Source organism: Ovis aries, chromosome 13 (genome assembly GCF_016772045.2).
Source record: "Ovis aries strain OAR_USU_Benz2616 breed Rambouillet chromosome 13, ARS-UI_Ramb_v3.0, whole genome shotgun sequence".
Lineage (NCBI taxonomy): Eukaryota > Metazoa > Chordata > Mammalia > Artiodactyla > Bovidae > Ovis > Ovis aries.
In genome coordinates, this window is record NC_056066.1 from 10,591,392 (window position 1) to 10,615,576 (window position 24,185).

General features: G+C 48.6%; 2 protein-coding genes across 9 annotated transcripts in view; both read left to right on the forward strand.

The window, feature by feature from the left end:
• The window catches only part of NINL (ninein like), a 97,583-nt gene extending 84,840 nt beyond the window's left edge, over positions 1-12,743 (forward strand). For all 5 annotated transcript variants that reach the window (XM_042230427.2, XM_027976494.3, XM_042230428.2 and 2 more), the window contains 5 exons: positions 4,497-4,655; positions 5,328-5,441; positions 8,407-8,577; positions 9,867-9,980; positions 11,786-12,743. In XM_042230427.2, the coding sequence (XP_042086361.1) occupies positions 4,497-4,655; positions 5,328-5,441; positions 8,407-8,577; positions 9,867-9,980; positions 11,786-11,977 (750 nt within the window). In that variant the 3' untranslated portion in view covers positions 11,978-12,743. The remainder of the gene's footprint in view (positions 1-4,496; positions 4,656-5,327; positions 5,442-8,406; positions 8,578-9,866; positions 9,981-11,785) is intronic.
• Positions 12,744-17,275: 4,532 nt separating this feature from the next.
• LOC101107122 (ankyrin repeat domain-containing protein 26-like) overlaps positions 17,276-24,185 on the forward strand; it is a 78,737-nt gene continuing 71,827 nt past the window's right edge. For 3 of the 4 annotated variants that reach the window (XM_042230430.2, XM_060397171.1, XM_060397169.1), the window contains exons 1-3: positions 17,276-17,560; positions 20,229-20,343; positions 20,504-20,677. In XM_042230430.2, coding sequence (XP_042086364.2) covers positions 17,328-17,560; positions 20,229-20,343; positions 20,504-20,677 — 522 coding nt within the window. In that variant the 5' untranslated portion in view covers positions 17,276-17,327. Of the gene's footprint in view, positions 17,561-18,000; positions 18,973-20,228; positions 20,344-20,503; positions 20,678-24,185 lie in introns of those variants that run through there. The other variant, XM_060397170.1, reaches the window with a different exon arrangement.

A 24,185-nucleotide genomic window follows, 5' to 3' on the forward strand; every position in this document is an offset into this window, starting at 1 on the left:
CTATGTCCAAATACAGTTAGTGCATGGAACTAGGGAGTGTATATTTATTATGCTCACATGCACGTGGTTTCAGGTATATTTATTTGTACACCTCTCTACCGGAAATCATAAATTCAAACTGCAGTTCCAATATCACAGGGATGATTCTAGCTTTCTCTCTCTGTGTTTATCACTTACGCCTCTAGCAGTGGAAAGCCTGGTCTCCATCATCCTCAGTGGATGGACTTTCTGTGTGATCAGGCCCCTTCAGCCTGCACGTGAATGCCCTTCTCACTGCTCAGCACTGGCCACCACACTGGTCTCCCTTTGTGCCACGAATAAATGCTTTCTGCACTTGGTCTCACTTACTGGCTTTCGTACCGAAGCACACAGCTTGGAGGGCTTCCCTTGTGACTCAGCTGCTAAAGAATCCGCCTGTAGTGCAGGAGACCTGGCTTTGGTCCCTGGGTTGGGAAGATCCCCTGGAGAAGGGAAAGGCTACCTACTCTGGTATGCTGGCCTAGAGGATTCCATGAACTATATATAGTCCATGGGGTCACAGAGAGTTGGGCATGACTGAGCTTCTTTCATTTCACTTCACACAGCTTGGATGTGGCATTCTTTTTTTTTTTTTTTTTTTTTAATTTTTTTAAAAATTGAAATTATTACTGATAATTGCAGGCTCACATAAATTACAGAGAAACATGCTTTGTCCAGTTTGCCCAGTGGTCACGTTTTATGAAACTTTAGTGTCTGTGGTAGTATGCTAGGGCTGCCATAGCAAAGCACCACAGACTGAGGGGCTCATACAGCAGAAGTTTATGTCCTCCCAGTGCTCGGAGTTAGAAGCTCAGGTCAGGGCGGGGCTGGCTTCTTCTGAGGCCTCTCTCTGGTCTGTACACAGCTGTCCTCCCTGTGTCCTCACATGGTCCTCCTTCAGATGCGTCTGTGTCGTCACCTCTTATTAGGGCACCATCGTACCGCATTCACACTACCTCATTTTACCTTAATCACCTCCTTCAGGACCCCATCTCCAACTGCAGTCCCTCTGTATAGGATTGGAAGTTTGGGCTTCAACGTGTAAATTGAGGTGTGCGGGGGCGCAAGTCAGCCCTTAATGAGCATCGCGGTCAAGCTATTGACATTGATGCAGTCCGTAGGTCTTACTTCCCCAGTTTGGGGGGGTGTTCTTTTTCTTGGGGGAGGGGCTTCGTGGCCCCGTGGCACATGGCATCTTAGTTCCCCAGCCAGGGATGGAACCCGAATGTCCTGCCTTGGAAGGCAGCTTCTTAACCACGGGACCACTCAGGAAGTCCACGTGCTTCCGCAGCTTTGCTTCTGTTCCCATGTGGGTGTCAGGTCTACATGATCTCATCCCCTGGGCAGGTTCATGTCTCCACAGCCCAGCAGCAGCTCCACAAGGTCCTTCATATCGTTCATTCACAGCTACATCCGCCACCTGTCTTTCTGCCCACCTATCCCAGCCCCACCAACACCCTTACGGCAGAAAACCAAGAGGGACTGAAGAGCCTCTTGATGAAAGTGACAGAGGACAACCAAACTTGTACCATTTCACCAGTGACACACAAGGAACCATACCGAATGCGCTCTCTGGGACCGCCTCTCCTCACACAGCACGGCTCCCTGCTGTGCGTCCACAGTTAGTTTCTTCCTGTCACTCGATGGCATTCCAAGGCATTAACGTCCCACAGCTCGTCTTCAGTTCAGTTCAGTCGCTCAGTCGTGTCCAACTCTTTGCGACCCTGTGGACTGCAGCACGCCAGCCTTCCTATCCATCACAAACTCCTGGAGCTTGCTCAAACTCATGTCCATTGCGTCAGTGATGCCTTCCAACCCTCTCATCCTCTGTCATCCCCTTCTGGTCCTTCAGTCTTTCCCAGCATCAAGGTCTTTTCCAATGAGTCAGTTCTTCACATCAGGTGGCCAAAGTATTGAAGCTTCAGCATCAGTCCCTCCAATGAATATTCAGGACTGATTTCCTTTAGGATGGACGGGTTGGATCTCCTTGCTGTCCAAGGGACTCTCAAGAGTCTTCTCCAACACCTCAGTTCAAAAGCATCAATTGTTCAGCACTCAACTTTCTTTATGGTCCAACTCACATCCATACATGACCACTAGGAAAACCATAGCTTTGACTAGATGGACCTTTGTCAGCTTTTGGACATGCTATCTCGGTTGGTCATAGCTTTTCTTCCAAGGAGCAAGTGCCTTTTAATTTCATGGCTATAATCACCGTCTGCAGTGATTTTGGAGCCTAAGAAAATAAAGTCTGTCACTGTTTCCATTGTTTTCCCATCTATTTGCCATGAAGTGATGGGACCAGATGCCATGATCTTACTTAGTTTTTTGAATGTTGAGCTTTAAGGCAACTGTTTCACTCTCCTCTTTCACTTTCATCAAGAGGCTCTTCAGTTCCTCTTTGCCTTCTGCCATAAGGGTGGTGTCATCAGCGTATCTGAGGTTATTGATATTTCTCTCGGCAATCTTGATTCCAGCTTGTGCTTCATCCAGCCTGGCATTTTGCGTGATGTACTCTGCATATAAGTTAAATAAGCAGGGTGACAATATACAGCCTTGACGTACTCCTTTCCCAATTTGGAACCAGCTTGTCTTAGTGCTCGCCTTTTAAAGGATGGCTGGGTGATTCCAGTGTTGGGCTGTCACAGAAGCTGCAGTGAACATTCCCAGGCAGGTCTTTGTGTGGATGGTCCTCGTTTCACGGGATAGATGCCCAGGAGAGCAATCGCTGTTCTGAACAGCAGTTGCATGGCTAGTTTCGTATGAAGCTGCCCCGCTGTTTTCCAGAGCAGCTGCTGAGGGTTTCTGTTCCCGCCAGCGGTGCATGCTCAGTCCAGCTGCCCCACATCCTTGCCCACACTTGGTGTTGTCACTCTTGTTTTAGCCAGTCCAGTAGGTGAGGGCCCCTGGGTCAGAACAGCTGGAGGGGGCTGCAGTGGGCTGTCCCCTTCCCCTCACTGGTTCCGACCTGGTAAAGAAGGAGGTTTCCCTTGTGGGCCGAGAACAGAACGCTCTGTGTACTGCAGAACAGTCGCGGTCCTAGTCTACTCAGGCTCCATACAGAATGCCACAAGCAGGCGGCTTAAACTACAGGGTTTATTGTCCCAAGGTTCCTAAGGCCACGATCAAGGCAGGGCTGGCTTGGTTCCCGTGAGGCCCTTCCAGGCTTGTGGGGAGCCCCCTCTCACTGTGTCTTCTTATAAAGTCACTTTCCCATTGGATTAGGACCCCACCTTGCGAGCACATTTAACCTTAATCACCTGCTAGCAGCCTTGTCTCCAGACAGTGGTGACTTTGTGGACCCGGCTCTACCCACAGCAGCCACCTTGTTTAGGCCTCCAGCCTTTGGCTCCTGGTGAGCTGTGATGCTCTTTGCCTGTCTTTCTTTCTGGTTTTCAGAGCATTGGTTTGCCCTGTGACTTCAGTTCTCTGATGGGCCTCAGAAGAATTGTTGGCTTTCAGCTACTCAGCTTTCTCTTTGTTCTTGTTGGGATGGGCGGGTAACGACTTCCAAGCTCTTCCCAGGCCAGAGCGGAAATGGTGTTTTGTTTCTCACGTGGGTTTCTGCACGCTCACTGTCAGGACAGAGAAACGTAGTGGATTTCCACCTGCCGACCCTGTGTCCTTGCTGAGTTCCCACTCTCTCTGGGAGGGCTTTTATCACCTCTGGTTTCCCAGACACCTGCTGTACCCTGGAGAGACCCGCAGTTCCCAACCGCCTCTTCCCGCTGCTGCCTGCCTCCCCGAGCCTGGCTGATAAGGTGGGAACACCCACCCTGGCGCGACAGTGATGCATCCGCCTAGCTGTGCATGAACTCTGCTCCGAGGCACAGAGGGCTTCAGACCCTCAGCCTCCAGAGCAATTGCAAGGGAAAAGCAGAGGAGTAAAACATGGTTTGTGTGAAACATGGTTGGAGATAACGAGCTTCCTTGTGTCACCTGCTGGCTGCTGTTTATCCCAGGCCACACCGCCAACGTCCAGCATCCACAGTCTGCAAAGTGGGTCATTTCATCAGTGTGCTGTGGCTAATGACAATGATCAGATTTTTTAAGAGAATCATGTGCCTCAGGTTTAGCTAGGTGTGTTTTTGTTTTTTTTTTTTCCTCCAACTTGTGTAAGATAATGTCAGAAATAACCGTGGGAGAAATAAGAAAATCATACCAGTTCTCCAGAGCAGTGATGGGATGTTGATGGGGTATGAGTGCTCCTGGTGCCCAGTGTTTGTTTCTTAGGGGATGGATCATAGTTCATCCTCTGCCTGGTGGCCTGAGAGCCCATCACTCTGGGGACACTGAGCGAGTGCCTCACCCACTAGTTGCTAATAGCAACCCCACCCCCAGCTGTGATGACCAAAATGGTCTCCAAAGATTGCCAAGCGTCCCCTGGGGAGAAGAGTGTCCCTGGTTGAGGACCCCTGGGATGCTGCTGGCTTAAAAAAATAACTTTCCGACCTATGTTTTCTCCCTTTTTGTTCCAGAGTCAGAAGTGTAGGGATGAACTGTCCCAGCTCAACCACAGGGTCCTACAGCTCGGAGAGGAGGCCTCTACCCACCAGACCCAAAGTGAGAAGGATCACATCACCGTCCAGCTGCTGACACACAGACTGGAGGAGGCCGTGCTCCGGGAGGAGCTGCAGGTGAATGGCGGGCGGGTCAGGGAGGGGCGGGCAGCCTGGCCTAAAACACCAGGGACAGCCCTGACGTGCCTGCAGGTAAAGCGAGGGGCTTCACAAGCAAGCCCTGAAAAATGTGTGAACTTTTAGCAGCTTTTGCAAAGCTTGGTACCTCTAGAGAAAGTAACAGAAAGGAATTAAATCCTGATGATAGGAGCCTAAATTGGGATGACCTCTCCAGAGGTCATTATGGCAAAACATACATCAAGAGTGGTCAAGAACATTGGTGTGCTCCAACTTCATGATTCTGCTGTGGGAACTTTACTGAACATTGTGAATGGACTTAGCTGGGTGTATTTTCATTGCTCTGGTGTTTATAATAGCACAACAGAATTGGAATCAGCTTTGAAACATCAGCTGTATTGACTAAGTCAGTAAATTATGGTGCTGCCATTAAAAACCACGTTTTTGAATGGTGTCTAATGCTCTGACATTATAAGAGGAAGCATGGCCTACGATGTCATGGTGGCAGCATGTGTGTGTGTGGAGGAAGGGCCAGGAGCTACAGCACGTTGGGTGTGCTGTGATCACGGATGACTTAAATTTGTAATTCTTGTTTTCTGAAGTTTCTGCATTTAGCACGTATCACATTGCTAATGTTCTTCTTATACTTGTGAAACCAACATTCAAAAACAGGGTAACCAAATCCAAAAACTTGAACTTGAACTTGACCGCGTGACTCAGGACCGTCAGAGCCTGAGACTGGCACAGTCACAGCTGAGAGAGGCCCTTGAAGAGAGCCGGGACCAGGTGGGTGTGCACGGTGGTCCCGGGCTGAGGGGGGTCAGCCTCGCCTCTGACAGCCTGCACATCAGAGGGCCGGCCAAGGGCATCGCGGGGCTGGCGGAGGCCACACAGCTAGGCCGAGGACGCAGTCAGGCCCTGTCCAGGGTCAGGTGGAACACGAGTGAACCGTGTGAAGGGCTGTGCCTGTTCCCTCATGAGGGCAGGTGGCCATAGCAGCACCTCTGGGTGTGCCCTCTGCAGGTGGAGCAGCCAGGGAACACGGAAGGTGGCCTCCGAGGTCCAGGCCGCGGGCGGAGCAGCCCCCGAGGGGACCCGCTCCTCGCCCGGCAGAGCCCGGGTGTCACATGCCTGGGCATGTGTGTGGCAGTGCCGCCAATGCCCTGCCCTGCGCTTGTCCAGCACCTGCCAGGCTCAGAGGTGCAATGGGGGGCAAGCAGGGAGCTCACGGGCTGGGACACACAGATGTGAGCAGAGTGGGCCCAGGAGGGGTGGCGGGTGCCTGCCAGCGAGAGGTGCTGGGACTCAGGGCTGGTTCTTCCGAGGAGCTCGAGCAGGAGGAGAGGAGGGAGGTGATAGTGTGAGGTGCCCTGAGGGCCTCAGGCCCTGGTGGACTCAGACATGGGGCGCTCTTGGAGAGCCAGGGTCTGCAGGGGGAAGGGGCTGTGAGAGAGGGTCTCTAAGCCTCATGTCTCTGCTCAGCCTGGCACCAGGTTCCCCACCTGGCCCCTGGTCTGACCCCTGGACTTAGCTGTGGACACCTGGTGTGAGAAGTCACTTCTCAGATGGCCCAGGTTGCAGAAAGGTCTGTCTGCATGTGGGACCCCTCCCTGTCCAGGGTCTTGGGAGGGGCTGGCAGACCCCTGTGGGCCCAGCCCCCCACTGTCAGCAGGCACTTTCTCCAAGGTGTCTCTGTGTACTGGGGGCTCCCTTCCCTGTTCGTAGTGCAAAAGGAACCTTGAGAAATTGCCGGACTGGTTTGAGCCTTTGAGGTGAAGAAGACAGGTCCATCCGTGGGCAGCAGGGCTGGGCTGCCGGAGGCTTCCATGCCCGCTGGGGTGGGGGGATGCCCAGCACTCAGCTGCTGTCACAGGCGGGAGCAGCTGCTGTGAGGCAGCTGGTGTCACATTTGGTGAGTTATATGAGGACCCCTGAAACACGCCTGGATGAGAGTGCGCAAAGGGAAGTAAGGCGCTTACAGGGCATCTAGGGACCATCGGGGGTGCAGAGGTGGGGGTGCATCCAGAGCCGTGGGGAGGGAGTGGTCCTGAGGTCACAGGGCCAGCAGGGGAGCCAGGCGTCAAAGAGGGCGCTTACACGGCCGGCATCCCGGGGTGCTGTGGGAGGGGCACCTGCACCGGCCTCTCTGTGGTATCGGGTCCTTGTTGCGTAGCAACCAAGCACCCAGGAAGGGCAGACAAGCATCCAGGCTGCTGAGCACTGCGCTGGGGGTTTCCTTGGTATCACTGCCCCACATTTGGCCGGGCCAGTCTGGATTCAGGGTGGAGAGGTCTGCCATCATCTGAGGGGCTCACTGCCCCACCCCAGCACCCAGAACACGGAGGCCCTGGCTTCCTGGCTGCAGGGGCCCTGCTTCTCTTCTGGGGACATCCTGCCTTCTCAAGTGGCAGTCAAGCAGGGCTCTCCAGAGCAGGGCCCCCCTCCACCCACACCTTGCTTTACAAGGAGGGCCTCAGGGGCACTCAGCTGGGCCAAGGAGAGTGGATGTCGAGGCCTGTGGTCAGGCTTCAGAGCTAAGCACAGCATCGGCTGCAGGAGGCAGCAAGGCACCCAGGCAGGTGTGCAGGACTCAGACCTGGGCTGGAGTGACTGCACAGTGATCATCTGAAGCTCTAAAGCCACGGAGAGGTGGCTGCATCTGGTGGAGGGTGTGTGAGAACTTTCCTCCCCTCTCTTTATCCCAGGAGCGTGGCGGCTGCTCCGCTGGACCCGTGTGTGTGGTGTGCTTCTGGGGGTCTGTCCAGGGAAACTGCCCGGGGTGGCCCCTCAGACACGCGGTGACACAGGCCAGTGAGGGAGTGGGGCTGTGGCTCACAGTTTCACCCCTGCCTGGGGTGGCCAGTGCCCTCCTGCCCTGCCTGCCCTCAGCAGGTCCCCTGGTAGAGCTGCCGCCTCTCCCATCCACGGGGTCTCAGAGGGCAGTTCTGTGTGCTCCAGACGAGGCTGCCGGAGCCCGTGGTGTAAACGGTGTTTAGGTGGCCTCCCAGGCGCTCCATTCAGGGAAAGTGGCCAGGCTCTGGGCAGCCTGGTGCCAGCAATCCCGTGGGTTCTGTGCCCAGGAAGCAGGTGGCCAAGTCCGTCCACATCCACACCTCGCCAGATGCTGTGCAACCACCTCTGGGGCCCTGGCCACAGCCCGTCTTAGGAGCGTGAGCTCTACATTTAGAGGGAGGCTGCTTGTACACGGCTGGTGTGGGTCCCATTATTGAAGGAATTAAACCCAGCAAAGAACCCAGGGGGTAAACAGAACAGAATAACTTTATCCTCCCAGGATCCGGCACAAGGTCACAGGGAGGGCTACAGGCGGACCTTCCAGGCTCTCAGGGTGCAGAAACACCCCTGAATGGACTTTGTGTTGGTCGTTCAGTCCCATCTGATTCTTTGCAACCCCATGGACTTTAGCCTGCCAAGCTCCTTTGTCCGTGGGATTCTCCAGGCAAGAATATTCAAGTGGGTTGCCATGCCCTTCTCCAGGGGATCTTCCCAACACAGGGACCAAATCCACATACCCTGTGTTTCCTGCATTGCAGGCGGATTCTTTACCGTCTGAACTATCAGGAAATGGAGTGTGGGCATCAGATAAACGGACTCTTTAGAAATCGTGGGCTCTGCTGGACACGCCCTTCCCCTCTGGGGTGGCCTACCAGGTAGAGAGGCAGTGTTCTGTGTCTGGTGGTGACCCTGTAGCTCTGGGCAGTCACCCACAACCGCTGTGCCTTTTCCCCGGCAGCTGTATGGAGCCACCCAGAGGCTGCAGCTGGCCCGGTCACAGCACGCCCAGCAGGTGCGGCAGCTGCGGGAGGAGATGGCACAGCTCGTGCCTGCAGGCCGCGTGGCCGAGCTGCAGCGGCTGCTGGAAGGGGAGCGGCGGGGGGCACGGCGGCTCCAGGAGGAGGCCCAGGTGAGTGGGGACCGGGCTCGGGGGCCAGCTGGGGGTGACAGGGAGGGTGAGTAGGCTCTCTGGTGCCAAGGGGAGGACGGCCCGACAGCCCATCCCACTATGTGGGATGTTTATGGAAGCCACGGGACCCGGCCTCCGCTGGGAGCTGGTGGGCATTGAGTGGCCGACCCTGAAGTTCCCCAGCCTGTTTTCTGGGCTGCGTGTGTCTGTAGCCAGCCACAGATGTGACCTGCTCCCAGGCCTGAAAGGTGGTGATAGAAGGGCCACAAGAGAGGGGTGGGCAGGGCTAGCTCTTCGGGAGTGCAGCCAGGTGAAAGGTCCTGAGGTGGGCTGTGCTTGGCATGTTTAAAAGCAGCAAGGGGTGTGGGGTGCTGGTTGGACAAGAGATCAGCGCAGTGACAGCACGGACTTGGGGAGCCCTGCTGTGTGCCAGGCTCACATGTAGAAACAGAGTTGCTGCCTTAAAAGGGCAGCAGAACAGTGGCTCAGCACGTGCACTGCGGGGGACTGGATCCTGGCTCCACCACCTGAGCCAAGTGATTTAACTCTGTGCTTCCATTTCTTTCAACCTCAGTGGCAGTGGTTCCCACCTCAGAGCAGTCTCTCAGGCATCAGTGAGTGAGCACCTCAAAGTGCGACCCTGGGGAAGCACATTTGGGTCCTCAAAGTTCATGGGTCAGTGGGAGGGTGAGGAGGGGCAGAGGGCTAGGTGCCTTCCTGAGGAAGGAATTTGTGCAAGATTGGAAAGGTGGGTAAAGTCTGACATTTGTAAAACACAAATTCTAACGAAGAACAGCCTTATAGCACGTTGTGCTGGAGATAATCTGTGCTAGGACAGATTATTGACAAAGGAAATTTAGTCAGAGATCCTCTAGAAAGGCTACCATGTTTGGGGAAACTCAACTTTAAGTCATTTAGGATTAAAATCCTAGGACAAAGAGTCTCTTATCTGCTCACACTACAGTGAGAAATACAGCTTTGTGGCTTGTGAGACATTTCTAAGCATCCCTCCCTATGGATGAAAGGTTAGCCAGATACTCAGATTTTGTACACTTCAGCTGATTTCCATTCTAAAGTAAATAAGCCTGAGATGATTCTTTTTAAAACGTACCGTGTTGATCTCTGCTGTTGGTGCTGCTGCTAAGTCGCTTCAGTCGTGTCTGACTCTGTGCGACCCCATAGACAACAGCCCACCAGGCTGCCCCGTCCCTGGGAGTCTCCAGGCAAGAGTACTGGAGTGGGGTGCCACTGCCTTCCCGCGTGCTGATCTCTCACCTCCTCTTACTCAGGAAGCGCATGAGAAACAGCTGAAAGCAGCAGAAGAGCAGGTGGAGGAGGTGGAAATGATTTTGAAGAACATGGAAGTGCTCCTCCAAGAGAAAGTGGGTGAGCTGAAGGAACAGGTGAGTGATGGAGGCCTCCTTTGGGCATCCGGGTAGCTAATGAGGGAGACAGGACCCAAGAGAACCCTGCGTCCTGCGGAAGTGCTGAGAAGGGGAGAGGAGGGCAGGGAGAGAGGAGAGAGAGGGGAGAGCGGCCTTGCTGTCCTATGAGGTCCGCTTGGCGCTCCAGGAAGTGAAATGTGAGCATCTGTGGAAATACTTCTCTTCCACAGTGACCGAATGTGGTTTATCTGCAGCGCCCTGAGCCGCGGGTCCCCAGTTTGAGTCACTCCATGCAGGCTGCCCGCTCCAGACCCTCACTGCCCACCTGTGTAGCCCCTGCCCTGCCAGCACCACCGCCCTCCAACCTTTTCGGCCCCAGGGTCCTCACTTTCCTTCCCAGCCATCAGACTCCTGGTGACCCCCCTACCCCCCAGTCACTCTTGGTAAAACCTCAACCGCAAGTAAATCTTGAGGCTCCTACACGCTTGGGGGGGCGGGTAGGGGTGGACTGTCCCAGCTGCCGCCTTTCCCGCACACCCCTGTCTGGGGGACCCTTCCGCTCTGCCTCTGGCCCCCAGCCCCTCTCCCCTCCTCTCAGCTGTGACTTGGGCTTGGGTCCCCGTGAGACCAGAAGGTCCCAGAGAAATGGCCGTGCGCTCAGCTCGCCCAGCCCTGCTTCTGCCGCCCCCTCTCCGGTCTCCTCAGCACCGCCTTCCGGAGCCCCGGTCCTCCCAGCGAGTTCTCTGCTGCCATGACAGGCGCCCCTTCCGAGCTGTCTGCTCCCAGCCGCCCGCCCACCCAGGGGCCCGTCTCACTCTTGAGCACGGCCCTCCGTGCGGAGCAGAGCTCCCATTGCCCGCCCCGCGCCCCAACTTTTGGGCCTGACAGCTGGGCTCCTCTCTCCTCTGCCAGCCCCTCAGCAGCAACAGTCTTCCTTAGATACGTCGGAGCTGCCGGCCTGCCCCAGAGTAGACAGCGGCTTCCCCGGTGGCCCCAAGATTGTGCAGGACCTGGCCCCCTGCCCTCAGCCCCTCGCCCAGCCAGCGTGGCGGCTCTGCCGTCCTCACGGGCCTCCTGGCCAGTCCTGCCACCGCGCATGCACTGGCCTCTGCCTGGGAGGTGTGCGCCGGGCAGCCTCCCCCATGCCCCCATGCTTCCTTCAGGCCTCTCTGTGCACCTCAGGCTCAGCCGTGTGCCCCCCGCCTGGGTTCTCTGTTAACACGCCACCTGACCCTGCGTGCGCTGCTTCCTCCTCCCGTTAGAACACGTGCCTGTGGGAGCAGGGCCGTGGCCGGGCAGCATTGGCCCGCAGAGCTGCTCGGTAGCTACTTGAGTGTGTGAACTCAGCGCAGACTTTCAAAGCCCAAAGCCGGGACCTCTGCGTCTTTGCATCTTGACTAGTGTATCCTGTGTCCCCATCACTGAAGCCCCTGTCAGTGTCGTGTGGGTGGCACCCAAGGTGCCTCTGTGCGTCTTGGCTGACATTGTGGGCCTGCAGAGCACACTGAGATAAGGCAATCATTTGGGTACTCTAGAAAGTTTCCTCATTGTCTTTTGCAGGCCTCCACATTTGGGTCTTCTTGTCTTCATTTCGTGATAAATCAATTTGTACAAAGTTGGCTTAAATTTTCTCTACCACATAGTTCGTCATTTTCCTCTCTCATGCCAGGATAACAAAACCTGTCATTGCATCCAACATGTCTCTGATTTGTAAGGTTCCCCAAACTAGTCTGAACGTGTATGGAGGAATAGGAAGGGAGAGCTGGTGGCGTGGTGTGGCTGCGTTAGACATGCGGTACACTGTGGCTTTCTCCCCTCTCCAGTTTGAAAAGAACACCCGATCTGATCTGCTGCTCAAGGAGCTCTATGTGGAAAATGCTCACCTGGCAAAAGCACTTCAGGTCACTGAAGAGAAGCAACGAGGTGCCGAGAAAAAATCCCGATTCTTGGAAGAAAAAGTTAGAGCTCTCAACAAACTACTCAGCAAGATTGCTACAGCATCCCTCGCTGTGTAGACTGCTTTTCTTCCTGGAGTCCGTTTTGAAAGAACATCTTTAAAGTAAACCACTGTGACGCTGTAGCTTATTGTGGCTCGCTGGTGTATACCCCTGGATAGACGAGGATTGTGATCCTGTTTATCTCACAAGCATTTAATGAAGGTCTGTATGCCAGATGCTGGGGAAACAGGTTGGAAAAGACTACTTTTTTTTTTTTTTTTTCCAGTGGTCCTTGGGTAACTTCCAGAGTTATATTCCAAATTTTGCTACTGACAAGCAAAACAGATTATGGGGTTCTCAGCAAGGTAAATGGTAAAATAAAGCAATTTTAATGTTGCACTTCTGACCTTGGCTACAGAGGTTCAAGTGCAAAGTCAGGGCTCTACTATTTAGTGCTATGGGTTTAGTCACTGGCATTCTCGTTGGTGGATCGATACAGACACTCCAGAAACGCTGCACTTTCGGAGACTTTCAGCTGGCGATAAGGGGTAGAGGAAGGAAGCCTTTTTGTCAGGGCCTGTTCCACCACGAGGGAGTTTAGACAGTACTGGTATTTTAGGGCTGTGGACTCAGGGAGGATGGTATCCATTGTGAATGCAATCTTTTCCTCATTGAAATGTCGTCACACTGGAAAGTGTATGATATGGTTTTTTTTAAAAAAAGGAAAAAAGTATAGTTTTATATCCAAGATATACATAAAGTATGGTCATTTGATGTATCAGAATAAACTACTGTAATATGAAGTCACTGTATTTGCAATAAAATCCTTTTCTATTAAAACCGATTAACTTCTAAATGTTTTTTAAACTAAAATATTTCAAATATATAGAAAAATAGTTCTATAGGAAGCACTCATATGTGTTACACAAACGTGCAAAGGTATTAAGGTCATTGTTACAGCATCTTGGACAGAAGCCCAATCCCTGTTCTACTGCAGCCAACCTCTTTCCCCTTCCTGGTGGCAACCGCTTTCCTGAAGCTGCTGCACGGTCCCTCCCCTCCATCCGTCTGCACATTTATTTTACTTTACGTGCTTGAATGAGAAAAACCTTAAACCGCTGGAATGGATGGAAAGATCAGATCTGGGGTAGGAGGACTCAACAACATAAAGTGGACTCTTCTCTCCATGCAACTATGGCTGTTTAACCTATGACAAAGGAGGCGAGGATGGACAGTGGAGAAAACCCTCTTCAGTAAGTGGTGCTGGGAAATCTGGACAGCCACAGTAAAAGAATGAAATTAGAACATTCTCTGATACCATACACAAAAATATACTCAAAATGGATCAAAGACCTAAATGGAAACTTTTGGAGGAAAACATGGGCTGAACACTCTCTGAGAGAATTCTCTGGCAGTCCAAGGGTTAAGACTTGGCACTTTCACTGCTGTGGGCCTGAGTTCAATCCCTGATCAGGGAACTAGGATCCCACAAGTCGCATGGCACAGCCAAAAAAAAGCACTCTGACATAAATTGCAGAACTATCCTTTTTGAACCATGTCTTTGTGTACTGAAAATAAAAATAAAAAACAAATGGGACTTAATTATACTTAAAAGCTTCTGCACACCAAAGGAAACAAAAACAAAAAACTAACAGAGAGGGAAAGAATATCTGCAAAGGAAGCAACTGACAAAGGATTAATCTCCAAAATACACAAATGTAGTTCTATGTCAAAAAAATAAAAACCCAAAAACCTGATTTAGAAATGGGCAACACAAAAAAATAAAAAATAGAAATGGGCAGAAGACCTTAATAGACAGTTCTCCAAAGAAGATAGACAGATTGCCATGAAATGATGGCACATGAAATGATGGTCAGCATCACTAATTATCAGAGAAATGCATGACAGAACTGCAATGAGGTATCACATCACACTGGTCAGAATGGCCATCATCCAAAAGTCTACTAATAATAAAGGCTGGAGAGGGTGTAGAGAAAAGGAAACCCTCCTACAGTATTGGTAATACTGTAAATTGGTACAGCCACTTTGGAGAACAGTATGGAAATTCCTTAAAAAGCTGAAATATAATAGAACTACTGTATGATCCAGAAATCCCACTCTGGGGCATGTATCTGGAGAAAACTATAATTCAAAAAGATACACATAGTCCAGTGTTCATTCCAAACTCCCTTCCCATCCAAGGTTGCCACAGCCCGTTGAGCAGAGTGCCCCATGCTGTGCAGTAGGAAAGACAATGGTTTTCAACCTTGGGTCCATCGCTTACTGTCTGAGTGGCTTTGGTGAGGTTACTTAAGCTTCCCCGAGGGGAGCAGCTACTCACCTTCTGCTGGAGGAATCAGGGAGATGGGTTCCCCTCTGTCCCCTCCCCAGCAGCACATTCCTTGGCCCTGGTCCAGTGGTACTTTGTTTCGTCCAGGCAGACGTGTTTAGGCCTGAGTTCTGCTCCTCTTCAGTCGAGAACCTTCATCATTAGCCTTCCTCTACTCACCACCCTGGGGTCTGGGGCCTGGTGCCCACCTGTTCCAGGCCCACTGCCTCCTGCCCACTCTCCAGAGCAGCCGGACCCCTCCTTCCTCCCCAGCCTTGCCTTGATTATACCTAGTGTCCACCCTTACTAGACTAGCATTCCACCTAGTGACAGCGCATCCCTGATTCTGCAGAAATAGTGATCATGCACAAATGAACAAGAGTAGTGACCGCTGCCGCGTGTACGCTTAACAAAATGCCCCTTCACTCTCCGTGATAACCTCTAACACCCACAACTTCATAAAGTTGGATGAGACAATTGAGGCTGAGGGTTTAAACCTAATATTTGAGCTGGGATTTGCACACACACGGCCTGCCTGCCACCAAAATCTGACTCTTTCTGCTGCACCCTTGGTTTTTCTTTATCACTGTGGGGGTTAGTTTATATTAGTGCCAAATCAGTACTGGAACGGCCTTGCTGGGTGAGGGCTATCCCTCTCCCTCCCCAGGAAAACAGTCTAATTTGCAGGCTGAGATCACAGTAGACAGGAGATAGATCCATGGATCCGCAGAGAAATGGAGAAGATAAATTGGTTGAAATATCTGAGGCTCATTTAGGGGCAGCGCCAGAATAATAATCAAAAGGATTCCAGCATCCCAAGCTTTGTCTTATCCACATACGACTATGATCTCTCTTCTCAAAGCTGAGGGCCCAGACATGGCCCTGGGTTCTGCCCTGCTACAGATGTGGTTTATTTAAGCATCTGAATGCCAGCATCCCACTTTCCTTTAGACAGATTTCTTGTGCTCTGACAGCTTCAGAAAGTAACCAGGGAGCAGATGTGGACAGAGCAGGCCAAGGACTGCTTGGAGCTGCCGGCTGCACTTGCTTCGATCCTGGAGAAATAATTCTCCCATCCCTCAGCCTCATTCATGGGCTGAAAACAGCCCCAGGGCCCATCCATGTCCGTGATAACGAATCCTCTCTCTCCACCCCACACACACCCAGGTTCAGACCTGGGCCAATTTCACCACCTTTCAGGTTGGCTGTTGCCTGTCCTGCGGTATCAGAAATGAGAGGTTGACACTATACTGTGAGTTTGGATCGGAATGTGCTCTTGAGCAAATGTGTGTTTCCTGCTTCTTCCCAGCCTCAGCCACTACCTGGGAAGAGAGGAAAAGCTCATTGCTCTTTCCTGGGAGCCAGGCTGAGGCAGGTTGAGCATCCGCTCCAGCTGTCCTCCACACCTGAGATACATTTAATCAGAGCAGTGTGTCAGCCGCACAGACACAGGGCAGGAGTCCGCTCCCTACCGGGAAGTGACTACAGCCCGTGACTGCATGCACGTCAACTCACCCCCCTCCCCATCTGTGGGGACAGATCAGGGACTGAAGCTCTTGAGCTCTTTTTCCCTCCAGTGAGGATCCAGCCCGTGGCCTCACCATGTGATGTTTATACCCTGGTAACGTCACTGGCAGCTTTCTCTGAACCTTACCATCTAGCACCCGTGACTTGAAGTGCTGAGAGCTCTCCCCCTTCACTCGTAGGCAAGCCATTTGATTTCGGCTCCTCTTGACTCCTGTGGCAGAGAGATCAACTCCAGAGTGAGGGAGCAAATCTAGGCTGTGGTGAGGAGGAGAGAGTGAGGCTGGGCAGCTCCTTCAGGGTGTTCGATTGTGGCTTGAGCACCGTTGAGGCTGCAGGTGAAGGGGGCAGCATAGTTGAGGGAGAGGTGTTTTTTTGTTTTTAATTTATTTTTAACTGAAGGATAATTGCTTTACAGTATTGTGTTGGTTTCTGCCAAACATCAGCATGAATCAGCCACAGGACAGAGGGCTTTTTTCTTTTAAAGATGGCAGCCATCCTGGTCAAAGCCTCTTGGTCCCTGCTTTTCCTACTATCAGACGCTGTTTTCCCAAGTAGACTATTTTTCCCGTTGGCTCAGTTGGTAAAGAATCCACCTGCGGTGCAGGAGACCCTGGTTCGATTCCTGGGTCAGGAAGACCCACTGGAGAAGTGATTGGCTATGCACTCCAGTATTCTTGGGATTCCTTGGTGCTCAGCTAGTAAAGAATCTGCCTGCACTACAAGAGACCTGGGTTCTATCTCTGGGTTGGGAAGATCCCCTGGAGAAGGGAAAAGCTACACCTTCCAATATTCTGGCCTAGAGAATTCTGTGGACTATATAGTCCATGGCATAGCAGAGTCAGACACGACTGAGCGACTATCACTTTCATTTTTCATGCTTTTCATAAATGGCCTTTATTATATTGAGGAAATCTCTGTTTTATTGAATTTTTTTTATCATGAACGGGTTTTGAATTTTGTCAAGTGTTTTTTATGCATAGTCTTACTTTCAATTCTTACTTGAATGTTGGTAGAATTGAGCTTTGAATCCAAATGGTCCTAAGCTTTTAACGTTTGGGATTTTTTTTAAAAATTAATATTTGAATCTCCTTATTTGTTACTGGAGTGTTGAGTTTTTCTATTTTTTCTTGTTTTAGTCTTGACAGGGTGTATGTTTCTCAGAATTTATCTATTTTCTAGGTTTTCCAATTTGTAATAGTTCATCAATAATAATGGCCCCTTATGATTATGCTTCTTTACTTCTGAGGTATCTGTTGTAATGTCCCTTTCCTTTCTGTGTTTATTTCAGTTTCCTCTCTTTCCTTCTTACCTTAGGTAAGGGCTTGGTGATATTGTTTGTTTGTTTCAAAAAATGCACTTCCAGTACTGGGCATTCTGGCACACGGGCAATGTGTTTAGAGGTGTCGCTTAGCAACGATCATTCTGGGATGGAAGATTCCAAACCGTTGAGCTTCCCAGCTGGGAGGTTGTGGCGGGACGGCTCTGGCTTACCTGTAGTGTTTGTGTTGGGTTTAGGGGACTGTGAAGAGCCGAGGGGGAGGTGAGGTGTGTTTGGAGCCCATAGGCTCTGCGATGAAGAAGATTTTTGACCTCAGGAGTAAGAAGGGCAAGTCGCCCTTAGGCTCCTTCACCATCCCGGGGAGAGACAGAGGTCATCATAGAACCAGCTTCCAGCCCGGGTACCACATCCGAGACAGGGACCTCGGAAAGATCCACAAAGCTGCCAGTGTAGGCAACGTAGCCAAAGTGCAGCAGGTTCTGCTGCTCGGAAAGAATGGCCTGGACGACAAGGACAAGATGAACAGGTAAGCGGGGAGGAAGGGCCTGGCAGGGGTCCCTCCTGTGAGTTTCCCCTCCAAGGCTCGCAGACACTTTTGTAGGATCCAGCACCCCAGACTTGATAGGCTGCAAAAGCCTTAGCTGGTTTAGGACCCGCTTTTAATTCCCCTTATAGAGCACTTTACTGGTCGTTTTAAAGTGATTTAACTGAATATCAGTAATCACAGAACAGAAATAAAACATGAATAGCATCTTTTTTTCCTTCTTCTTCCTCCTCCTCTTCATTTGTTGTTATACATGTGTTAACATAATCTACTCATGAATAGGAGAAGGCAATGGCACCCCACTCTAGTACCCTTCCCTAGAAAACCCCATGGACGGAGGAGCCTGGTAGGCTGCAGTCCATGGGGTCGCTAAGAGTCGGACATGACTGAGCGACTTCAATTTCAGTTTCACTTTTCACTTTCATGCATTGGAGAAGGAAATGGCAACCCACTCCAGTGTTCTTGCCTGGAGAATCCCAGGGATGGGGGAACCCGGTGGGCTGCCATCTATGGGATCGCACAGAGTTAGACATGACTGAAGCAACTTAGCAGCAGCAGCAGCAAGAGCTCTCAAGTTCTATAGCCCTCAAGAAATTTTCTGGAACTCCCTGGCTCTCACATTGTTTTTCTCATGTGATTTATGAAAACTCTTCTTCCCATGGATCGTCCATTGGGGATATTGGCAGTGAAAAGATTTTTGATGTTGTCAGCATCTTATTTTTAATGTACACATTTTTATACCATAATGTTATATATTACAAAAAAACTGCATAGTAAGAAAAATAATCCCCAGGTCAACTTCTGGGTTAAAAATTCTTCAGCTACAATTCAATATCCATTTTATATCAGTGTACACTTATGTGCATATGCTCTTTGCTGAAGGACCTTAGAAGACAGCTTTGAAGTAGGAAGCTGGCTGTGTCCTTGAATAGGAGGACATTTTCTTAGGATATATGGTCTTTCCATATTTAAACCAATAAACATATCGTGATTTTAAAGATTTTGGGTTACACATGCTGTCTTTAACTGTTGTGATGAACTTAAAAGTTTTGTGTAGTAGGCAAAGATTTGCCCCTTTAGATATCAAAATTTGCTGGGTGACATTTTCTGTTAGGAAAGATAAATTATGTGTAGATGGTGGAGAAATAACCTGGTAACTATTTAGAAAAAAGTAACTAGATTTTTATCTCCCCAGCAAGTTTCAGATGGAGTATGGATGAAAAATTTTAAATACACAGGGTGAGAAAAGTACCAGAAGAAAACTGAAATTCCTATCTATACATTTTCTTTTTTCCCTAGTTCTACTGTTTATTAACTTTAATATTTTTTGAATTAGATGGTAATTGCTTTACAATGTTGTGTTGGTTTCTGCTGTACAGCATCATAAATCAATTGTAAGTATACATATATCCCACCCCAGAGACCTTTCTAAGAATGATTTCAAAGGCAACAATTCTGGAGTTTCCTGGGTTTCGCCTACCCTCTGCCAAAAAAAAAAAAAGAAAAAGAAGAAAAGAAATCTGAAAGTTGATTTAGCAACCCCCAAATTTAAAAATCTCTGTAGATCAAGCTGTCTGTAGGGAAGTTGGATGAGCAGACAGGATTTGTCTTTCTGGCGCTAATAGGAATGCGGCACAGATAAAAATAATTTGTCATTTTCAATTTAATTTAGAATTTTTTGTGAGGATTGGTATCCTGTGACACTTTCAGCCTTTTCAGAAGTCAGGGGAATCTTGGGAATTTCCTGACTGTCCAGTGGTTAAGACTCACTGCTCTGGGGCCAGGGTTGCATCTCTGGTGAGGGAACTAAAATCCTGCAAGCTACAACGATATATTGTACATCATGGGGAATATAGCTAATATTTTATAGTCCCTTTAAATGCAGTAGTGGGTCATTGTGTTGTGCACCTGTATTTTGTAATAATATATAACATACATCATCTCTAAAGCAAACTTAGACGAAAACACCTCATGGGAATTAGACCAACAGGAAAAAAGAGAAATGAACAAACGAAAATGCTATAATTTATAGCTGCAAAGACTGTGAATTATAAATTATATTCCAATGTCAGAGATGTTAAAATGTGAGGAAATGAGCATGTTAGAATCATCGAAGTACAATGTTGTCTCCAATCCTCAAAACATATCTGCAAAGGAGGTATAATATCCTTTGACTTCATTCGTATGTTGTCCTTGTAAGATAGTAGTAATAGTAGTAAATATAATAATACAATCTAACAATTACTAGCTGTTATCTGTGCGAGGAATGGTTCTAAACGCTGTGCGTGGATCTCATTTAAGCATCGCAGCAGTGTCCTGTGAGATAACTACTACTCTCTCTCCATTTTGTGGGTGAGGAAATTGAGGTACAGAGAGGGTGAGCAACAGCTAATAAGTGACAAAGTCAAATTTAAACCCAAGTTGAGCTGAATCTCAAGGTCTCACACATTCTATTCAAGTAGACTGTTCTTTCTTTACTGTGTAAGAGGAGTTAAACTAATATGTGCTGTTCTTTCTCCAGAAGAAAATGAAATATTTGTTTCAGAGGGATAGGAGTACTATACAATTGAGTGTTTTCAATCACACAAACAGTTATTTGTTTTGAAACAGTAACACTACAGTTTCCTAAAAACTTGTCTTGCTTTCATAGGACTGCACTCCACTTGGCCTGTGCCTATGGCCATTCAGCGGTGGTTGCTCTCCTCCTGGAGAGAAAATGCCTGCTTAACCTCTGTGACAGCGAAAACAAGACCGCGCTGATGAAGGTATGGGGCAGCGAACCATGTCCACATGAGATGGATGAGATTCAACTACTGAGAGTAAACGAATTTATCTCATTGAAATATAGGGAACGGGTGAAGCTTGTGGACTATTTATTTTGAATTCCTAGAATTCACACTCTGTTTCTTGGCACAACACTGACAGGCCGTAGAATGCCAAGAAGAGGAGTGTGCGACTCTTCTGCTGGAGCATGGTGCCGACCCAAATGTCGTGGATGTCAATGGCAACACCGCTCTCCACTATGCTGTCTTTTGCCAGAATATATCACTCGCAGCAAAGCTGCTTTCCTATAACGCCAATATAGAAGCCAGGAACAAGGTAGAGCTCAACTAACTTTATTGACAAAATATTTGCAAACCATTTTTCTAAACCAGAAGTGTTTTATTAATAACAGTATGTAAATACGTAGACTGAGTAGTGTCCAGCAGGCCCTGTTACCGTGGAAACAACTCCAAAGCCAAGTCAGGGTGGGTGAAGTGATGTGATGGGTGGCTGCTTCCAGGGGCTAGGGAATGGATGCAGCTGCTGGGGGAGGGGAGGGGGTAGGAGGAAGGAGAACCAGTGCCCAGCAAGGGGAGCTGGGGAGTGCAAGTGGGCCTGGGAGGCAGCAGGCCTGGAGCCCTGAGCCCTCCAGGACCCCGGTTCTGAGATCCGGTCACATGGGTCAGGTCATGTTTGACACCCAGCAAGGGTGTTCACTTGTGCTGGTGACCACTTGGTTCGCCAGGTACAAGTGGGTCTCCCACACTCAATCCTGGGGGACTGCTCGGCAGGGTTGCAGCTGAGTGTGGGCAGCTGATGATGGTGAAGCTGCCCCTCCTGCTCTTTCTCCTGTGGCTGCAGCCTCACCAGGAGCTGCAGAGAGAGCTTCCCCACTCTCACAGGTGGGCTCAGTGTTCCTTGTTTGGAAGCTCCAGCCTTCTCTGAGTGAAAATATTTTGAAAGCACTTGATTGTCTAAGATGTCGCTTTAAATCACGATATTGCTCAAGAAGCATTAGAGAGTAAAGCATTCATTTTTGTGTTGATGGCAGATATTTGTGATAACACTGCACTTGTTAAAGGTAAAACTTTTTCCAAGTATTTTTCCCTTACTGAAAAAAAAATTTTTTTTTTCTAATTAGTCTAAAATAACACAGTAAAGCAAAATTTGCCTTGGAAATAGACTTTGTCTTAAAACTCAAACAAGCATTTGACAACATAATAGAAATCTTACTGCTGTTAACAAATTCCAATTTTATGAAAAAATGATTTATATAAAAATGATTTCTCTCTCATTGCCCAAGGCTTCTGAGGCTAAAAGGAAAGGCAAAGGAGCGAGCAGGTGAAGAATGCAGATCAAGTTGGAATTTTGGCATTAGCGTATACCAAGAAAGAGGGTTTTTAAAAAATATTTATTTGGCTGTGCTAGGTCTTAGTTTCAGCATGCAGGATCTAGTCCCCTGACCAGGGATCGAACCCAGACCCTCTACACTCTGAGCACTGAGACTCAGCCACTGGACCACCACAGAAGTCCCAAGGTTTTTGGGTTTTTTTTTTTTTACCCCCCTTCAGTTTATATATTTCGGTAAGGTGCTTTTCAGTTTGAGGGATAATAGTTGTTATTTTGAGAAAGAGATTGAGTGAATTGGAGACTTGCCTAGATACCAATTTTAGGAAGACTTTGCAGAAATCAGATCAGCAGTGAACAGGTGGTGATTAAGTTGGAAAGAAAAGAGAAGAACAAATATTTAACAGAAATATTATCCTATTCTGGCAGAAACAGCCAGTTAGATAAGAGTCTGGACTCTGCTCTCAATCTAGAAGGTCTTGATGGAAAGTAAGGGGTTTATAAACAATGAGATCAGGTTGCCTTTTGTGTTTATTAGTCCCTATTCTACCATTATTTACCCAGGAAAATTTAATTCTGTTTTGATGACTCTTACCTCTTATACTTTTCTTTTTTCTTCAAATCCTCAAGTAAGAGAAGGAATTGGCCATGTGGGTGAGAGATGAGACTGGAATGTTTGCTGCGCTGATTCTCAGCTAGATTGTGCTGGTGAAAACCACAATCACTTGGGAAAGTTTATAAAAAAATTTACAAGCCTAGGCTGTTCCCTGAAGATTTTGATGAAATAAATCAAGAAAGGCCTGGACATGTGTATTTAGAAATATTTCCTTGAGATTCTGATACTATCCTTGGTAAAGAACTACGGAGTGATTAAGGATAATTTCTACGTGCACCTATCTCAAAAATAAGTAGTCTATAGAAGAGTTGGAGTTTGATCAGTGCTAGCTAGCTACTTCCATCAGCTAGCAATATTAGTCAGACTTTTTCCTCTGCCTCTGTGATTGAGAAGTTAAAAGGAATATTTTTGGCAATATCTATTGGCTTGAATAATATAACTCCTTTTTCTTCCAACCACTAATTATTCAGTGACACTCCAAGAGTCTTTAGAAATTTGCCCCATGGCAAAGTCACTTCATCTGTAGAGTCTGACCCTTTAAGAATTTTACACCTTCTGTTATCAACCAGGTCATTAGGTCAACAGATGTTTGTTACCAACAGTGTTTTCCTGACTGCAGTAATAGAAACTCATGAGCCTTCTTTTGGTGTCAGCAGGACAGACTCTTGCAGTGTGTCTGTTAGATTTGCTGAGCCCTGGCATAAGCAAGATGACAGCTTTAAACTTCAAAACCCATGAAGTTAGTACAGATGGGGATTCTTTTAATAATTTAGTTTCAGCAGTCTTAGGAACTCCTTATCCATTTGGTTAATAATCTGGGAGAATTCTAGAAATAGATTGTCATTTTAACAAGCAGTGGAAACATTCTTAGAGTGGGAATTTTGAGTCTTGTGTTTTAAATTTATTTTAATAAAATTATGAGTCAACAGCAATTTTTATTACATATTGAGACCCACTTTTCTCATGAAACGCATGAAACTAAAGAAAGGAAAGCTTTCACATACAAATATTTGCTTTATACCCACCTGTTTGGAAACAGCAAAATGTGAAACCACAAGTGGGCTACAGACCAAATGTGATCCTTGGGTATGTTTAGCTTACCTCCCTCCACAAACTGAGTCAGCATCTAAATTTTAGCAAACTCATGTAGAAGTCTGCATTTCAGACTTCTCAGAGAACTAAATCTGGTCCCCCTTGAGCCCATCCTACTGTTTGGTCTGCATGTGGAGGCCTCCCTTTCAGTATGGGGTGTGTGTTTGCAGGTTTGCCAGCCTCACCTGGCTTTTTCACTTACTCAGGTCACCAGCTTTCCCTCCATAAGCATTTGAGTTTTCAATTCTTGTTTTATAGTTTTTTTTTATAACTATTTCAAGATTTTAAATACAGCCTAATTAATCTATAATTGATTTCATATTTTAAAAGAATCTCTTAAGGATGGGATTGAGTTTTTCAAGTTAGAATTTTCAAGTTGGTTGTGGCAGTATCACACTGAATGAGTCTCCCAAACACACAGGATTATGAGAGAGAGCACAGGGAGTATTCACGGAAAAGCAACTCCCCGAGAAAACGCTGAGTGCATATTTATTGGAAACTTACCTTGTAATCTTTAACTAAGAGCAGTAAAGCAAGACAGAGACCAGAACACTGGGATTAAGGAAGCTTCCTCCTGGAGGTCTGGAGGTGATCACGTGAGAGTCATCAAGAAAGGTCTTTGAAGATAAGCGGTATTGTTCTGTGTCAAAACAGCATCTAGCTAATGCTGACCTGTCAGTTTAACTTAAGGGCAGGGGAAGGAACAAGCAAAGGAGAATGAGTAAGATTAAATTTCAGGAGACTTTGCTGAGAAAGCCGAAAAGCATGGTGCCCACAGTTGGTTTTTTG